At 38.2% G+C, this 20,275-nt stretch overlaps 1 protein-coding gene across 15 annotated transcripts in view; it reads left to right on the top strand.

The window, feature by feature from the left end:
• Positions 1-20,275, top strand: part of JAKMIP2 (janus kinase and microtubule interacting protein 2) — a 207,336-nt gene that overhangs the window by 127,581 nt on the left and 59,480 nt on the right. For 14 of the 15 annotated variants that reach the window (XR_014055484.1, XM_081495633.1, XM_081495632.1 and 11 more), the window contains 7 exons: positions 7,053-7,550; positions 11,055-11,264; positions 13,131-13,229; positions 14,733-14,879; positions 15,899-16,039; positions 18,105-18,161; positions 19,422-19,541. Coding sequence is in view for 14 of the 15 variants with exons in the window: in XM_081495633.1 (XP_081351759.1) it covers positions 7,053-7,550; positions 11,055-11,264; positions 13,131-13,229; positions 14,733-14,879; positions 15,899-16,039; positions 18,105-18,161; positions 19,422-19,541 (1,272 nt within the window). In the remaining variant the exon portion in view is untranslated. Of the gene's footprint in view, positions 1-7,052; positions 7,555-11,054; positions 11,265-13,130; positions 13,230-14,732; positions 14,880-15,898; positions 16,040-18,104; positions 18,162-19,421; positions 19,542-20,275 lie in introns of all 15 variants that reach the window. The other variant, XM_081495635.1, reaches the window with a different exon arrangement.

The raw sequence follows: 20,275 nt of genomic DNA, 5'->3' as shown, positions 1-20,275 counted from the left end.
GGGGTCCCCAGTGTTCACAGTGCTGCCTGACATGTAGGAGACATGTCCTACTTGTTGAGTGAATTATCATGATTCTTTTTGAAACATTCCCCAAAACCCCATGGCATAAGTACATTATATATTGATTTAGGGGGGCAACCGTAGGCTCGGGTGGAGGAAATATTTCCACCAGATCTGTCTTTCCTGGACCAGCACTGAGCCATTAAGCCATGGTATTTTCCTGTGTGTCTCCTCCATGGACACTGATCTGCTGCTCAGGGTGTGTAAGCACACCAGGAATTGCTGTGAGATGTGAAACCCACCCACCCAGTTCCCCAGGGTTTTCATCCTCTTCCTCAGAGGCAGCCTGCAGCTACAGTGAAGCCTACAGTCACAGAAGGGATGAAGCAGGAGCAGAGGACAGACCTCTAAGGGTCAAGTCTGCAGGGTGGCAGGCCTGGGATACTTGCTTTGGGCAGAGTCAGCTCCAGAAAGGAGTTTCCACCCTTATAACAGCCCTTTAGACTGCAAAGCAGTCCTCACTGAGAGCCTGGGACAAAGGCAGCATCTGATTACTATTCTGATTTCACTGAGAAAGAACACAAGTTCTATGTAATTCATTTGCTCCCCGTGACACAGCTAGAGGAGGAACCAAAATGGGAATTCCCATCTTCTCTAAGGCTGTGATCAAGGTGGTGCTTTCTTACTCCACTGCACTCTGTTGCCTCCAGGGTGCTCTCAAAAAACCAGCCAACATTCTCTCTCTTCAGGCTAGTACTCTAGAGTTTGCAGATTCAGGGCCCACACTAGGCATCCAGTACTTATTGCTTTCTTCAAATTTAGTTTTGTTTTCAGGAAAGCTAAGTAGCTAAAAGCAACACATGAAAAGAGAGAAGCTTTTATTACTTCCCCAGGTTGTATAAAATCTCCCTTATGCTGTATTGTACTTAGTTGCTTGGTTGTATCCAACTCTTTGGGACCCCATGGATTGCAGCCCGCCAGGCTCCTCTGTCCTTCAGGATTCTCCAGGCAAGAGAATCCATTCGCCTGAATTCCATTCAATTCCATTCTCCTGGAATGGGTTGCCATGCACTCCTACAGGGGATCTTCCCAACCCAGGGATCGAACCCAGGTCTCCCACATTGCATGAGGATCCTACCAACTGAGCCACCACGGAAGCCCAAGGATACTGGAGTGGGTAGCCTATCCCTTCTCCAGGCAATCTTCCCAACCCAGGAATCAAACTGGGAACTCCTGCATTGCAGGTGGATTCTTTACCAGCTGAGCTACCAGGGAAGCCCTTATGAGCCCCATTCCTATGGCGGCAGCCTTTCCCTCTTCCATCTCCTGTTGGAGAATTGCTTAGTGCCCATGAAAACCCCTGCCAGCCCACTGTGCATTTAGATCTCTGGCTACATCTGATGCAGATAATTCAAGCTGAACCTTTTGCTGGCTTGTCTTGTCTTGATAACCTCTCAACCCTCCTTACCTTTGATAAGCAGTCCAATGTTTAGTCCTAGATTTCTAAGGTCACATTAAAACTCAAACATCACCCTCTTTATCTTAGCAGAATTTACAGTGGCATTTTTCAGAAGCAAAGCTAGAATTATGACAAAAGAAGAAAATATAATGGGAAGCCTGGGAGGCTAGTCATGAATTTTCTTCCTTCTATCATAGTGGAAGCAGGATTAAATTTTCCTAATGATTTTTCTTTTTTTTTGATAAAACCTCTGGGGTAAAAGGGATATAAGAAATCTTTTATTCAAATCTCTGTTCAGTGCTCACCCTCTGGCCCTGTCCCATCCTACCCCCTATAACTTCTTTGTATATATTAAGCAGGTGTCTTCCAAGTTAAGATGAGATGCCATCAAGAAACTCAGGACATCTTGAGGAAACCCAATTTTATCTTTGAACATTTCTATTAGGAAAATAGTTGCTAAGGTCTCATAATGTAATAATAGTAGCACTCATCCTACCACCATAATATGGGTATTTAGGTTTATGTTGTTGATGGTATTAGTATCCATTGCATGATAAAATATTAACATGTGCAATAATGCTCATCAAATTAATATTTAATATCTACCATGTATTAATAGTTATTAATCACCCATGTGTTCCAGCCTATCCAAAGGACTTTACTGGATTATGGAAGTCAGTCCTTGCAACAATCATATGAGAAAGTTATCACCAATCCTAGTTTACACATGAGGAGACTGAGGCTGAGTCAGGGGCCCCAGCTTGGCCCAAAGCTTTCAGAGCAAACTAGGAGATCTGGGATCTGCCCTGACCTGGCTCCTGGCCCACCTGGACTCTGATCAGCCTTCTTTATGTTGTGCTTCTGTAGAGCCTATTCCCCACTTTTCTCATCAGAAATTCAGATATAATAAATACTACTTACATCATAGAGCTGCCTAGGAGGTTAAGTGTATTGATAGGTGTAAAGCCTTTAAAAAAGTGCCTGACTCATACATAGTAAGTTAAGCCCCCAATAAATGCCTCCTATTTTTTGTGATGGAGCTGAAATTTTTGTCCATATAACATTTCCACAAATAAAAATTGATTCTCTCTTCAATCAACTAATTAATTTTGCCTTTCAAGGTATTATCTTCACATTTTTTTCATATTACTCACGGGTAGTTCTTCATCTTTTTGTATACTCATTTTCATGATTTACATTAAGATTTTATTTTTACATTAAGATAGTAAAATCTATTTCTTAGTGGTACAGTCTAAGCTATAAATAATTTTCAGAAAATGTTTTTACTACAAAATTTTTATTGGCTCTTTTTTCCTCCCAGATGTCAGTCACATTCTTTGTATCTCCTTCATAGTGAAACTCTTTTTAAGTTTTTTTTTAAAAAAAAAACATACCTAGAAATCCTGCCAAAAATGACAGTTTCCATGACAACCAAATTAGACATTAAAAAGTGCCAAAAGTAATTCAATATCTTTTATTTTTCTTTTTTTTTGAATTCTGTGGATTCCTTTAAGTGATGGATAAAAACGCCAGTGTGTGTTCCTATTTGTTTTGTCTTCATGCTGGAATATATTTTCCATACATCTGTATTTTCACTTTTTTTTTTCTTTTTCATTCATCTCCTCTCCAGTCTACACATAAAAGATTAGTGTTTATAACTTGAGAGAAATTACAGAATCACAAACTGGTACAATCTAATACACCTGCAGAGAACTTCACATAAATAATTTTAGACCATGAGTATTTCCTCTTATATCCAATATAACATTACCTTACATTTTACAGTACTTTACAGTTTAAGCTACTTTCCCATTCATTATCTAATTTAATCCTAAAAATATCTCTTTTACAGGTATTTTTAAAAGTGTAATCAAAGATCCTCAGGATAAAGTAACTTTCTTAGAGACAGTAGATGGTGAAATCAAAATACAAACCCAGAATTCATTACCCTTTATCCATTTTTACTACAGCTTTCCGTTGTTTTAGGAAGAGCTGCTAAAATTCCCCTAGTAACTCATTACATATCTGCTCTTATGGTCAAGATACTGTTCCAAATGCCTAAGGAATGTAAATACGTCCTGCTGAAATTGAAGATGATCAATTTCATCTTCAATTGAAGATGATAGTTTCCTATCACTTGAGTTAATTTCCCCAAGGTAAATTAGATGGAAGGTAAATTATCAGAGATTCTAACTCAGTGAAAAATAAGGCCCCTCTTTTCAAAAATTACATTAGCTAAAAGAAGAGTCAGCAAACATTTTCTGTGAAATACAAAATAGTAAATATTTTAGGCTTTGTGGGCCAGAGAGATTCTGTGAAACTACTCAATTTCATTGTAGCGTGAAACCAGCCGTAGGCAACATGGAAATAGATGGGCCTGGCTGTGTTCCAATAAAACTTTATTCACAAAGGGGGAGGGGGCGGGAAAGATTTGGCTCATGGGGTACTGTTTGCCCACTCATAGTCTAGAAGGTCCTTCTTCAGTTCATTGTAGGAAAAATGGGAAGTAAGATCTAGGCTGTCATTACTGAAGCATTGGGAGAACTATCAAACAGAGCACAGGCAGACATTATATGTTTGGGGTGTTTTTCTTTTATTGTTTTATACAGGGAAGGGATGGATTAGGGCTGCTCTGGGTAACAGTGCAAGCCTATGTTCTCTAAAATGTATGACAGGATATATTATTCCTGCCTCTGGTTATGAGGCTAGCCAGGGAAACATATTGGCTTCTTTGTCTTCTGTGTTGTGCTGACAACCACTGGGTAGACAAAGATGAACAAAGCTCACTGGCAGCCTTCTAGGAGTTTCCAATCGAGGTGGGGTAGGAGAGGAGATAGTGAGGACAGACAAGTGTGCAGGTAAATAAATAAATAAATACAGCATAAAGAAAAATGTGGAAGAGACCAGTAAGGAGGTGTTAGCAAACTGCACTGAGAAGACAAATGCAGGAGAAATGAGCCTGGTCCTGGGTGATTAGGGTGATAAGACCAGAGAGGGTAGCATCTAGCTGGGTCAGGAGGAATGAGAGGATCCTGAAAGGAGCTGAGAGAAGGGCAGATCAGGAAGAAGAAACTTAGGTAGGCACAGAGGTGTAGAGATTCAGGGTGTGTGCAGAAAATAGAATACTGCCCTATGCCTGAGATGTCAAGTAAGGAGTTAAAATGGGGGCTGAAAGTCCAGCCAAGTCTTCTGAGAGCTGAAAGGAGCAGCTGAAGTGTTGGGATTCTATTCCCCAACAGGAAGAAGCCCTGGCACATAGATCATAACAGGATTTTGCTAAGAGAATGTCAGCAGCAGTGTGACAAAAGCTCGATTCGTTAAATGAACCTCCAAGAACTCTGGAGTAAAGCTGTCCAAAAGAAATATAACGCAAGCCACATATGTGATTTTAAAACTTCTTGTAACTACAATTTTAAAAAGTAAAAATAAGCCAAATTAACTGTAATAGTATACTTTATTTTGCCTAATTTATCCAAAATACTATATATAGTTTTAGACTTCCCTGGCAGTCCATTGTTTAAGACTCGACACTTCCAATGCAGGGAGCATGTTTGATCCCTGCTTGAGGAAGATCCCACATGCCACAAGGCCAAAAAAACTTCAAAATATTATAGTTTCAGCATGTAACCAATATAAAAATTATTAATGAGATATTAATGTTTACCTCACATTAAGTCTTAGAAATGGGGTGAGTATTTTATACCTGGGGCCAGGCTCGGTTCAGACACAAGTGCTCGGTGTGGCTAGTGGCCACCGTGTGGGACAGCGCTGCTCTCGAATGTATGAGCTAACAGACGCTTGGGAGGGGACCTGGGCTGGGCTAGAGGCAAGATCCGAGAACAGTCTTTTGGGGATGCCTGACTGTTTATTTCGCCAAATCTCCTTGTGTCCTGAGTCCTTTATGAATAACCTACACGGGAATCATTGTTGTCCCTTTAAAATCAAATATTCATAGAATGCCATGTGGACTTAGAAAATCCTGTTCTAGCTAAAGGTAGGTAAACCATTAAGGTAAGTAAAATCTCAGACACTTTACGTCATAATTACAATTGTTTCAATAAGGAATTTGGATCTTACAATTTTTCAGCTGGAAAGGCTCAACAATTATTTTACAAAATGTTCTAATCTTACAAATGTCAGAGACTCAGTATCACTCACCTAGATACTACTCCTGGGGCTGTCCGATTTTTCCCTTTTTCTAGGTTACTGCCTATGTGTGTATGTGTGCAAAAGACTGAAACAGAGGAACAAAGACAGGCAGCAGAGATGACAGTAAGAGGAGGACAGTACAAGAGCCTAGTGAGGCTTTTTTAAGCTACAGATGCCAGGCCACACACTTATCTACTAAATCAGAGACAAACTCACAGCCAAATTAAGGCAGTGCTACTGCTTATCTATAAAGAGACCTGTATTACCATTGGAAATAGTACAAAACACAGGAGAATTTTTTTTTTTTTCTCCTTGCAGGTAAAAAGATTAGAAGCAATACTTTATTAAATTCCTCAGAGTGTTGACATAGATGGGGGAGAGAGGGAGATAAGAGTGCGGGTAGTGAAGAATGCAGACAGACACCCATGTAGCCGAAATAACAGCCACTGACCTCCTGTAACAGAGAGGTCCTTATACTGCAAGGGTTTTTGCTGGTGTGTGTGTATCTGTAAAAATTTGGGGGGTGGAACCAAGTTGCTATAGTAAGGAAGGTGAAGTTGAGGACATATCAACCATCTTCATTCCTCACCTCCCCCTTAGCAGCAGTTATCTTCTCTTCAAAAAAAAGAAGAAGAAGAAAAAGAAAGGGAAATGTTTTATGTTATCACTTTAGGTACCAATTTTTTAGTCTGATCAAAATATTGAACTATGGACTATCCTGGGTGTCCTAGGACATGCACAGTTGTCAGTTTAGACCTCACTAGGGATGTGTAGTCTAGAATGATCTCCAGATGATCGATTTTGAACTCTTACCAAGATGAAAAACATTAGAGCACAACTTCCTAATTTTAATGTGTATGTAAGTTACCTGGGGATGTGTTAAACTGCAGGCTCTCATTCATAGGTCTAGGTTGGATCCCCTGCATTTCTGATAAGCCTCTGGGTGATGCCTGTGCTGCTTGCCTAAAGACCACACAAAATAGTTAAGCCCCAGAACATCAAATATTTGTCTGAACAAAGTATTGGAAGCATCCTTGGGTATTTCCTCCTTTCACATACTGTGAAAGTTAAAGTGGCGCAGCCTTGTCCGACTCTTTGCGGCCCCATGGACTGTACAGTCCATGGAATTCTCTAGGCCAGAATACTGGAATGGATGGATAGCCTTTCCCTTCTCCAGGGGATCTTCCTGACCCAGGAATCAAACCCGGGTCTCCTGCAGTGCAGGCGAATTTACCAACTGAGCTATCAGGGAAGCCCTCACGTACTGTCCTCCTAGCATAAAAAGGCCTGTGGTTTCCAGCAGGCCCCCTCCCTTCTTCCACTGCAGGCTAGAATTTGAAGAGAAATGAGGCATTAGGGGATCACAGGGATCTGAGCTGCCGATCCTGCCTAGGAGCACATCTTTCTGATGAGGCTCACCTCTCTTCCTCCTTTTGCCTCTCAGGTATCTAAACTCGAACGAGAGAAGACTCAAGAAGCCAAGAGGATCCGCGAGCTGGAGCAACGCAAGCACACGGTCCTGGTGACGGAACTCAAAGCCAAGCTCCACGAGGAGAAGATGAAGGAGCTGCAGGCCGTGCGGGAGAATCTCATCAAGCAGCACGAGCAGGAAATGGCCCGGACAGTGAAGGTGAGGGATGGCGAGATCCAGAGGCTCAAGTCGGCACTGTGCGCGCTCCGCGACGGCAGCAGCGACAAAGTAAGGACAGCGCTCACCATCGAGGCCCGTGAGGAGGCCCGGAAACTGTTCGATGCCGAGCGCCTTAAGCTCTTACAGGAGATTGCGGACCTGAAAACGGCCAAGAAGCAGGTGGACGAGGCACTGAGCAACATGATCCAAGCGGATAAAATCAAGGCTGGGGACCTCAGGAGTGAGCATCAGTCCCACCAGGAAGCCATCTCCAAGATCAAGTGGGAGTCGGAGCGGGATATTCGGAGGCTGGTTAGTAACCCAGGGCGGAACCGTTCTCTTTCCAGGCTTCAGAGCGCCGTGGGGCTTGCTTGTTCAGGTGTTTTTTCATGAGTGTATTACAAACCGTACCCTCCTGTCTAGTGCTGTTCCAAATACAAGATAAGTCGATAGGTAAATAGATGCACCCAGGCCAAAAATTGGCATTATAATAAGTAAAAGATTTTGAAGTTACCTGTCTCATAAAAATTGGATTTTTCTGGCCCCACATGTATGGAGAGTTATCTTTTTAATGGCTCCTGTTTCCTTGGGTGTACACAGAAATTTTCTGAATGATACACTCTTCCAACATCGGCATGTTTTGTAGGCTTTCCATTTATAAAAAGTTTTTATAGGGGTGGGGGAATTTTCTTTGGCTATCAAGGTGTCTGAAAATGGCAGCCACTGGGAACATTCTGAGGGATTCACGTGTTTTCTCCCCAGGAACCATGTCTGAAAGCAAGAAGTAGAGCTATAAAACCCCTAGTCATTTTACAAATAGATCTTCTTTCCCAGAGTAAATGGAGGCAGTTCAAAACAGGGACCATTATAATTCTTAAATTGGTTGTCATTCCTACCTAGCTTACTTGCTATTACCAATTTCTAAGACTTACTTCAACCCCTACTGAATTGAAGCTTTTTTTTAATATGTATGACCAAAAGCCATATCAGCCTTTCACTACACTTAAAAGTAAAACAAATAGAATTACTGTGTGAAAGCTATAATGTTGCAGATTGACTTTGTCTTAGAAGAAGTGTTTATTTGCATCTGTATTCAGAATGTTTAGCATCAGTTATATCTGGGTTGTATATTATCAAATTAACTATCACCTGTTCAAGTGTACTTTGTGCTTCTCTAAAAATATTTTCTTAGAAAAGAACTTAAAAAACACTTTCCTTCTTGTATCTGCTGATTCTAAACATTTACATTCTGAGAATTCTAATTATGTCCTTTAGATGCTATCTCTAGGATTTCAATTTTATGTAAAAAGTGGTTATCAGAGGACATATTAGAAAAAGTTAAATATGTAATTGTCTTTGTACTGAAATGCAGTGTGACTGTAAATGTTGCCTTTGCCACACTTGGCAGATTTTTTAATCTGCAATTCGTGCTGTTGTATTGGTTGACAATAAAGACCAAACGCAGTGCAGAAATATTGGTCTCTGCCCTGCCTTTGGTTTTTAAAACACCAATGGCTGTTGAAGAAAGAATCAGGACTGTGAACTCTGGAGTCATGAGGTAGGTAATTGAAAAAGAAGCTTTACATTAAATATTTTTGTTTGTCAGTGGTTTCAGTGTAAATCTACAAATATATCCACCCATCCATGGCTTATAATTTTTTTCATGACTTCTTTTCACTGGCACTTTGCAGAGACAGACATCATATCTCTCTGAGTAACAGTGTAACATCTAGTTTCTCTGACTATTGGTTCAAAAATTGAGTGCAAATAGAAAAACAGGAAACTTTTTCAGTAATACAGATGTACCTGTCTTCATTTTTTCCTTCTAATCTTGTTCTTACCCCAACACCCAGTTCCATTTGTGGAACAGAAAGGGAGAGAAATGGGAGTGATCCTATGTGGAAAATTTCCCCAGGGAATTCTGGTATGTACCCCCTCCCTACTTAAGAACTAGGAATTTGGAAGATTTTCAGTATTCTGAAACCAGAGTCCATGCTTATAACCAGTATGCAGTTGAGACTCCATGACACTAGTTACTTGATATTCTACAGAAAACCACTTTGAGAAAATGCTGGAAGGATAATCTTGGCATAAGTATAGCACAGTGCCTAATAGAATGGGCTCTAGGGTCATAAGTCTGTATTTTAAATCAGGCTTCGTCATTTATTAGCCATATGACCATGATCAAGCTCTTTACCCTTTAGGTCCTCAGTCATCACCTGTGAAGCGGTGATAACAGAACTACATAATAGGATTGTTTTAAAATAAGATAAGATATGTAAGACCCTGAATGCATTGAATGTATTAAAAGATCAATAAATTTCAGTTGTGATGATGAGAATGATTATATGGGTGTGGTGAGGTGATTTCCCAGCAGGTTTATTTATGTAGGGTACATCAAAAGCAACTAGGAACATGCAGATCTAGAGCTCTGGTAAACTGTAAATAAACCACAGACAACAGATCTAACAAATGAACATGCGACTTAGATAAGAATAACACTAGACTCAAGTCTCCTACAAGGAGATAAAAATAAAGACAATGCTTTTACTCCCAAATTAACAGGACAGTGTTTGATTACTTGCCAAGTTATCAGATGATATCCCAGGACCATGACCTCCCCAAAATGATCTAAAATTTAATCGTGTGACTTGGAGGCAGTAGCTCACAAATAGTTACATGTGGGGAAATGTGATTGTATAACACAATTTCTGTCCCAAATATAGTCAAAAATGTATTTTGGTCTTAGGAACACAGCAAAGAAATATTTCTACAAAGTGATTTGCTATGTGTAAAGAGACATTCTTATAAAGAGGAGAACAGTATAATATTGTTTATATTAAATGTGTCTACTTGCCTACTCTATTTCCATTTTTAATATTCTAATAGAATATAATGAAATGAGAAGAAAGGCTTTACCCAATGGCTATGCTTTCCTCAAAGATTGTTTATAGACAATAATTTCACTAGCCCTCACCGAGGGATGGCAGAAAGTTTTTAGTCCAGTGGAAATCTGATCAACAGGTACCAAATGCCTTTGGCCTTTAGTTGAGAAGTATTTCCTAGACCATGCTCAGACTTAACAAAAACGAATGTTGGAATCAAGAAATATATCCCACAGATACAGGTGGGAAAACAGTGGCTAATATTGCCAGGTATTTTCCATTCCTGTTCTTGTCCCAACTATGATTTTCTGATGGTAATAATAAAATGGTTGCTAAGAACTGGCTGCTCTCAAAAATGGATAGGATAGGAATGAAAGGAGCTGTATACCATGAACTGTGGAAGGACAGATTCATCACCTGAATGCAAACATACTGGCCTTAGAAAATGATGAGACTACTAGAAATACTGAGGCTTCTTCAGTTACAAATGACCTGTTCATTGTTGTTACTGCTTTTTAAAAGGAATTCAAAGATCATTACCCCAAATAGGAAGTAACATCACACATTGTCCTGGGAAATGTTGTAGTAGAATATTTAGTATCTGTCTTTAATTAACACTAATAACCTGTCTTCGAGTTAAGTTTTGCTTTCTATATCCAACAACCCAGACTATATTTCAAACAATATACTGAATCACAGCATCTACACAGGATATACTAGAGAGAAAAAAAAATTACCGTCCTTGACACGTAATTAGTCTAGAATGACCCATTACACAGTTTTGCCTTTTTCCTGAATTAAATATACTTGTCGTATTCATGATTTTTTTTCCTGTTTCAATTAGCAGAAAGAAGTTAAGCTCATACCATTGTGAAGATGCATTTCTTTGCAGCATTGTTAAATAAAATGTCCTGGGTGTCATTTAATTCAGATGGATGAGATCAAAGCCAAGGACAGGATCATCTTTTCTCTGGAAAAGGAACTGGAAACCCAAACAGGCTATGTACAGAAGCTCCAGCTCCAGAAGGAGGCTTTGGATGAACAGCTCTTTCTGGTCAAGGAGGCTGAATGTAACATGAGCAGTCCGAAACGAGAAATCCCAGGAAGGGCAGGAGACGGCTCTGAACACTGCAGCAGTCCAGTAAGTCTATTCAAGTTGAAGTTAAAGACTCAGGAGTCATCTTTTATTCAGTGCCTAAGTTTTACTTTTCACTTAAGTTCTTTTTCTGTTTATTACAGAGAAATCAATTCTATCTCCTGCTATAAAACCAGGGAGTATCTTGGGAGCAGGGTTTTCTATACTCATAGACAACAAAGTGATCTGCACCGCTATTAGCTGATCACAAGAGAATTACAGATATTTTAAAATTCTTCATAGAATTTTTCTAGCCAAGTGATACCGTTCCAGACATCAGTGTATTTTAAGAATCATCAATTAGATGAAAATACTTTGCCTCTTGCCAAGATTGGGAATTTTCCCTTGTATGAACAATTGAGTTGGAACTGGTAAAAACGTTTATCATGTACAGGGGTCAAAATGTATAACTGTGTAAAAGACTAAGCCATTTGTAACCATCATCTGAAAACTTCAACTCTGGTTGAGTTTGACACTTATTTTCCTGTATTTTCATCATTTTATATGAGAAATTATTTTTAGAAATTTAGTGATAGAAATCAGCTTGTATATAGTTTACTTTCATATCTTTTATCTCTCAAAGTATCTATCTGCTAAAAAGATGACAATGTATTATTTAGGAACAAAGAGATTTCAAAGTATTGCTAATACTTAGAACTCAGTAATGAATAATTTATGAATTGAGATATATATATATATATATAGGATATATCCTATATATATATAGGATATATATATATCCTAGTAGGTGGCAGAAAGAATACTGAACTAGATTTTTGCAGATGTAAGTTTTAGTTCTATCACTGACACCTACCTGCAGTATAGCAAAATTGTCGAGAGAATATGTTCTGAAGTCATACCCTTTAGTTTAAATTCTGAATCTGCCGTTTATTGTGTGACTTTAGCACATCCTTTGACAGTTCAGAGTTCCCTCATCTGTAAAACAGAGGCAGTAGTGGTATTCCATAGAGCTAGTCTGAGGTTAGGAGAAAAGATATGCAAAATATTGAGCATAGTGTCTGGTGCATAGCATCCAATACATGCTAGTTATTGAGCTACTGATAGAGACCTTGAACAACTTAGACCTCCCTGAATCTTCCCGGTTCTGCAAAATCTTCCAGGATACTATGAATCTAGAGATATAATGTGTGTGAAACTGCTTTGTCAACCGTAGAGCACTATCAAAATGTAAGATGATAATGGACATGTAAGTGTGTAATGGTCCTGTGGATGCTAGAGCACAGAATGAATCTGATTGCTATGTGTAAAGTGATTCCATGACTGTTACACCTGTGGGGAAGCCAGCTGATCTGGGCAAAATCTAACAGCAAAGTCTGTGCATTAATCTGTGACTCATATATGAAGGCAATGTACCAGCCTTCTGAATCTGACCTTTTTCCCAAAGGTATGCAGGAATTTTCAGGTCCCATCCCTACCTCCTATTCTATACTCTCTTTGGCTAAATGTAATAGCAGGATACCTATCTAACCAGTGGGAAGCACTGTGCAGCCATGACATAAGTGATGCTCCTTGAACCTCATGTAATCACAGCATGGCCCTGATCTCACAGCTCACAGGTCTCATGAACTGATCCAGCTTTCTACCACTTTATTCGTCAGGAGTCAGGGCCCAGGGAGTACCTGCCATATAGAATTCATTTGCAGTTTCAACCAGGCGTGATCTTAAACCCAAGCAGTGAATTTGGGGGTTTGGAATAAGGTAAATATTTACTCTCCTCTGAGTAAGAGGACATTTTACTCTCAACTCATAAGCCAGATGAAAGGAACTAAGCCTATTACTTTTAAGAGCAGTATTCTAAAACTTTGTGAAAAGTATTATTGAAGAAATTCCCATTTTAATTTTCATGTGTAGGATTTGCGAAGAAATCAAAAGAGAATAGCTGAGTTGAACGCCACGATAAGAAAATTAGAAGACAGGAATACCTTGCTTGGAGATGAACGAAATGAATTGGTGAGTTCTAAGCAGATTTTTAAAATTTTTATTATCTTTAACACATTTTGTTATAGTAGTACGTGCATGTGTCCATGTTCATTCGCTTAGTCCTCTCCAACTCTTTGTGACCCCATAGCCTATAGCCCACCAGTTTCCTCTGTCCATGGAGTTTTCCAGGCAAGAAGTCTGGAGTGGGTTGTCATTTCCTACTCCAGGGGATCTTCCTGACTCAGGGATCAAATCCTTGTCTCCTGCACTGGCAGGTGGATTCTTTACCACTGAGTCACCTGGAAAGCCCCTATAGTAGTATATGTGATGTTATAGTACAGAATAATAAAGAAAAGTGCACAAATAATAAAGGTACAATTCAGTAACTATGCCCAGTGTGTGGTACTCATGTAACTACTAGCCAGATGCATAAGTGGAATACTACCAGCGTCTCCAAACTTCCCCTTCTTGAGACCTCTCTCAATCACCATCCTTCTAAACTTAACCATTGTACTGAATTCTCTTACTATAGAGGTCTATCGCCATTTTAAAAATGTGTTGTAGGGATTTCCCTGGAGTTCCAATGCTTAGGATTCAGTGCTTTTACCTCCAGGGCCCAAGTTCAGTCTCTAGTCAGGAAACTAAGATACCACAAGCTGTGCAGTATGACCAATAACCACCAAAAAAATGTGTTGTACATGGAATCATACAATAATTTTCCTTTCGTGTCTGGCTTTTTGCTCAGTGTTGCATTGATGAGAGTCATTCATTGTGTTGCATATAGAATTCATTCATGTTCACAACTCCATCCTATTTGATTATATGATTATTATATATTTATTATAAAATTATATGGTGTATATATATTATTATAAAAATTTATGGTACAATATGTATATACAATTATATACGATAAGTAGACGTATATATTTATTCATCTATTGTTAATGGACATATATATTTTTCCATGATAGTTTAAAGTTGTTAATGGTGCTGCTACATGTCCTGGTGAGAAAAATATGTTCATGTCTGGGGGCACTATACCAAGGAGCAGAATTACTGGATCATAGAGTATGCATGCATTCAGTTTCAGCACTTGTTACCAAACAGTTTTCCACAGTTGTTATGACAATTAAACCCCCTCCAATAATATATGAGTTGTATTTTCTCCTTGTCTTTATAAACATGTAAAGATAATATTATAGATCATTTTAGTCATTTTGGTGGGTGTGAGGTGTATTCTTATTATAGAATTTTCATTTTTATTTTCCTTCTTACTAATGAGGCAGAGTAGCTTTCCAAATATCTAGTGGCCTTTTTGATAACCTGTGTGATTTGCCCTTTGTCTTTTGCCCATTTTCTTTTGTGCTACTTTCATTTGCTTATTAGTAGTAGGAATTTTTTACATAATTTTTAGATGTTTATGTTTAAAATATCCTGCCATATATTTTACACTTTTTTGGTGGCTGTTGCTATAATGCAGTTATTTTCAGACTCTAAACAGAAGGGACACATTGTTTCATGTCTTCCCAGTTAAAGCGTGTGCGGGAAACCGAAAAACAGTGTAAACCTCTTCTGGAAAGGAACAAGTGCCTCGCCAAGAGAAATGATGAACTGATGGTGTCTTTACAGCGCATGGAAGAGAAACTAAAAGCCGTTACCAAGGAAAATTCAGAGATGGTGTGTATCACAGACTCTGCAAAAGTGCAGCTTCCTTGTTTTTATTATGCCATTAACCTGACTTCCTGGTCTTTCCCAGTCTATTTTTAAAATATTATACAGTGCTGTTTGTGAAAGTTTAGATTTTTCCCTTATGTAAGCAAGGAGGAACCCATAAGGAAGAAATCAAGAGAAGGTTGCTGGCTCTAAATTTTATGGAGTTTCTAAATTTTGCAGAACGATAGGAGCACTTCCAGGAATCTGCACACTCTCCAAAAGCTTCAAAATAGAGAAGCAGAGTTCCAACCTGTCTCCTCAGCCATGGAAGCCTGCTTCCAGGATGAACAACAAGGCCCTGCTACAGCACAGGGAACTGTATTCAATATCCTGTGATATCACAATTATCCTGTGATAAACCAGAATGGAAAAGAATATAAAAAAAGAATACATATGTATGCATATGTATAACTGAGTTACTTTGTTCTACAGAAGAAATTAACACGTTGTAAATCAAATATAATTCACTAAAATTTTTAAAAAATGAAATGTTTTAAAAAGAGGCCCCCTTCCAAGAGTTTTACTAATGTGTTCTTTATAGAACAGTATAGTAAGTTCCCATATCTTCTAAGATCTTGTATAATAACTGGAAATAGATGCCATCATTCGCCTTATATAGAGAGGTGATGTGCTAAAGTACTCTTTTACAGACTTCTAGTCCAGCTATAGAGACCTTCAGACATTCCCAACGATTTCCACCTATTATAGTGGACAAAATATACGTGAGGATGTTAGTCGGTGTGTGTGTCTATGTATTGAAGCTAAGCAGTTTTTACATTTAGCTGGAACCTTGTAAAATTTCTACAGACATTTTATATTAACCACTGAAGTTTGGGATTCTTAAAGTCTCCACCTATTGAAGCTAAGCAGTTTTTACATTTAGCTGGAACCTTGTAAAATTTCTACAGACATTTTATATTAACCACTGAAGTTTGGGATTCTTAAAGTCTCCACCTACATTTTCTTTTTTTTTTTCAACCCAGAGAGAAAAAATCACATCCCATCCACCCTTGAAGAAATTAAAATCTCTAAATGACCTCGATCAAGCTAATGAAGAACAAGAGACAGAGTTTCTAAAACTTCAGGTCATTGAGCAACAGAACATTATTGATGAGCTCACAAGGGTAGGTCTTGATTAATCTGTAAACCTTAAGGCAAGAAATCAACATACAATAGAAGCACTAAATAATTTTGGATTAGCCCCAAAGGTCCAAGTTCATGTGATCGATTCGTAAATAGGTTCAAGAGACTATTCAAAACTCCTTTATATCCTTTAACTGTTTTATACCTTTTCAGTTATAATCCTTTGTTAACTAATTTGGTAACTCAAATAGTAACTACAGAGCACCTTAAAAGAATTCCCAAACGTATTATTATGAGTAGGTTGATGGTGTGATATATCTTCTAATTACCTTCTAGTATCAAGATTCTGAGGCTCAGAGATTAAATACTTTGCCTACAATAACAGAACTATAGGCCTCTTATTTCCCAACACCTGATTCAGTATATGGTAGTTTAATAAATAATTGTAGTTTAATAAATATTTGCCGAATGAACAGCAATGTCTCAATGACATGACAGCTGAAATTCCAGTCCAGATGTTCTGAGGACTTCAGTACCTGCTGAAGTAGGTCAAGCAGTTGTTATTCCCATCTGCATCTGGCTGAGACCTATGTTACGTGAAAGTCTGTCAGTCACGTCCAACTCTTTGAGACCCCATGGACTATACAGTCCGTGGAATTCTCCAGGCTAGAATAGTGAAATGGGTAGCCTTTCCCTTCTGCAGGGGATCTTCCCAACTCGGATTGAATTCAGGTCTGCTGCATTGCAGACAGGTTCTTTACCAGCTGAGCCACAAGGGAAGTCCGTGTTACCAGCAGCTTTGGACTAAGACCTGTATCTGCATTTGAGTTTTCCTCTTTGCCTCTCTGTCTTTATTCTGCAAGTGACATCTGTGATCACTCTAACTTCACAACCAAGCCAAGGCTTACAGAGGTAAACTAGTGATGGGAGAACTTCAGACAGTAGTCTCCAGAGTAGGGTGAACAACATGATTTACTGCTATTGAGGAAAAAAGGATTATGAATTCTGCTTATAATTATTTATGGTTCACCCTTTTAAAATTTTCTATATTGAGTGTATGTTATAATGCATATGCCATATTAGGAGAGTCATCTAAGTATAAATATTTAAAATATTGAGATTGGATGATCAAATTATTTTTGTTTATAAAGGTGGGGGAAAAAATTAATACCACTGGCTTAATCTAGGTTATTTGTTAAACATGCCCTTCAAATCTCTATGCCCCTCACTTCAGTTCCACATCCTTAATAACTCATAAATTTCACAGATTCATTAGTCTAAGAATTTGCTTGACTTTGAGTATCTTTGGTTTAAGTTAAGTTTCTTACAGAATTTTGAAATGTTGAGGCATTTTCTACCAGACTTTCAGACAGACATAAATGTTACTTATTTCTTCCACTTTTGAATTTGTACAATAACCACATGGAATACTTAACAGGTGGACACCAAATTCCCAGAATATCTCCTTTCACAAAAAAGAATGAATTAAGAAATCAGTCATTATATCTGGGCTTCCCTGATAGCTCAGTTGGTAAAGAATCCACCTGCAATGCAGGAGACCCCGTTCGATTCCTGGGTCAGGAAGATCTGCTGGAGAAGGGAAAGGCTACCCACTCCAGTATTCTTGGGCTTCCCTTGTGGCTCAGCTGGTAAAGAATCTGCCTGTAATGTGGGAGACCTGGGTTTGATCCTGGATTGGGAAGATCCCCTGGAGGAAGGCAAGGCTACCCACTCCAGTATTCTGGCCTGGAGGGATCTGAGGAAACTGGAGAATCCTACTCTAGGAGAACAATGAATAGCTATTTTGTACTTGATCTCAAGTATAAAACAAAGGATGCCAATCAGGAGCACAGTGTACTTCCTGACTGTGAGGCTCTCAGATCCACACAGATTATCAGGAAATGTTGTAGAATATTCTTCCTTTGAAAATACTTAAGTATCAAATCCAAAGTTGCCAAATTTTACAAAACATAATCTTATTTTAAATAGAAATATGTCATGCCTCAGGGGAAAAACAACTCTGTCTTTCAAAACAAACAAACAAAAAAACCTATAGGGAAATATGTACCAACTCAAGATCTGAAAAGCCTTTCATCTGTTTTCCAGGACCGGGAAAAGCTCATTCGTAGAAGAAAGCATAGAAGAAGTTCCAAACCAATTAAGGTAATGAGGAAACTAGGTTATCAGGCTTTTGCCACACACAAGCACAGCCAGAGGAGTGAGGCTTGCCAAGGCATCTTCCTGCAAAGACGTGATAAATCAGATGTTCCTGAACTGCAGCAGCGCATGGGGTTTATTTGCCAGAAGAAAATCTTTCCTCTCGACAGTTCTTAGAAGTCCAAAAATGATTGTGTTGTTGAAAAAATGATTGTGTTGTAGATTTTCAGCTGAAAGTGTTTGCTTTACTACAGGTTTTTCTGAGTGAAGAACTCACTAGATTTGACGTAGAAAGGGTTATCTGACAAGCTGAAGAGTCACGCTTCAAGAACATGCAAGAGATACATATGATTTGATGTCTCCCATGAATAATATTAGCATCTGATACCCATGCTATAGTTGATTAAATTATATTTTCATTATTCACTTGGCAATATTATTGATAATGCCAATTCTAATATCTGTATAGCCTCTTATAATCCACAAAGTTTTGCTATTTAATTTGTCAATTTGTTTGATTTTTATTTAGCAGTTGCCTCGTTTGATAACATGCATTGAGGTACAAAAAAAAGGGGGCTTGAATCTACTACTAGTGAAATGTACAAATGTTTCCTACTTTCTAGAATGCAAGATGTATCCAAAGCCCAAATACATGTTTATTTTTTTAATCATAAAATCTTCTAAGAAAAATTAATTATAGACTTTACAAAATATATGTAGTAGATATTAATCACATTATTTATACTTTAAAAAATAAAAAATAGTAATTAAGTAAAAATTATAAAACCACTTAAAATGATGCCATTGAATAATAAAGATATGGGAAAATGTTTATAATATTTAAAAACACAAAAACCAGTTGCCTCATTTGATTTGAATGTGAAATTAGATGATAGGATTTGATAATCTCCTTCCCATAGATACCTGAACTTTCAGAATTTCTTGATTATAGCTTAAATACCCAACAGAATAAATCACATAAAATCAGGATGATATAAAATGTAACATAAGACAGGATACAAGGTTTTTATGAAGAGAGCCAAATATTAATGAATCTTCCTCCAAAATACCAGAAGTGAAATAACATAGAAGAAACATTTATTGGAATTATTGTGTTCATGCCTAATATGTTTATTTTATCAAAGAAACATTAAAAGAGCTATGTGTTCTCTGTTCATTTGCATGTCTGCTTTTGGCAGTGTGTTGGTAATATGTTGACTTTCTCCACTTAGTTTTTTTGGTAAACGTGTACTATCCCTCCATTAGAGGCCTGTTTTGGACCCATTTATTGGCTATGATGAGGACTCCATGGATTCAGAAACATCATCCATGGCCTCATTTAGAACAGACCGAACACCAGCTACTCCTGATGATGACTTGGATGAGGTAGGCTTTTTTACTTTTCTCATCTCTTGTGATATTGTCACATCTTTCCTTGAAGGGAGAGAAAAAGCATTTCACTTTTTATCTCCTTTATAAAAAGCACATAATCTCATAACAGTGACCAGTTTTGAGATCTTGCCTGGCCTTGTTACCTCTTAGAAAAGAGCTTCACCTATGTTATGTAGCCCTTGTAGAAACTTCTCTGAAGTTCAGCTCTGTGGCTTGAAGATTTTTTTTCAAGATATATATAATTACTCTCCCAAATTCTTCATCCAGAGAAAGTGTGAACCAAATGACAAGCTTAGAAGAACAAGCTTTTTTTTCTGATACATTTTTATTTATTTATTTTTTATTTAAACTTTCTATTTTGTATTGGGATATAGCCCATTAATAATGTTATAATAGTTTTAGGTGGACAGCAAAGGGACTCAGCCATATATATATATATATATATGTATATATGTATATATATATATATATATATATATATATCTACCTGTTCTCCCCCAAAGTCCTCTTCCATCCAGGCAGAGTTCTATGTGCTATATAGCAGGTCCTTGTTGGTTATCCATTTAAAATAGAGCAGTGTGTACATGAACATTCCAAGCTCCCTAACTGTTTCTTTCCCTCTCCCTTCCCCCCAACAACCATAAGAAGAACAAACTTTTAAATTTAAGTCTAAGACAGTGTTTAGCAAGGTGTGCTCTGTAGGCCCCCTTCATCAGAACTGTCGGGTG

The sequence above is a fragment of the Giraffa tippelskirchi genome, chromosome 6 (assembly GCF_054371585.1).
Source record: "Giraffa tippelskirchi isolate mGirTip1 chromosome 6, T2T-mGirTip1v1.2.pri, whole genome shotgun sequence".
NCBI classification, from domain to species: Eukaryota; Metazoa; Chordata; class Mammalia; order Artiodactyla; family Giraffidae; genus Giraffa; species Giraffa tippelskirchi.
The sequence above is the reverse complement of the archived record's forward strand: the minus strand, read 5'-3'. Positions and strand labels throughout refer to the sequence as shown.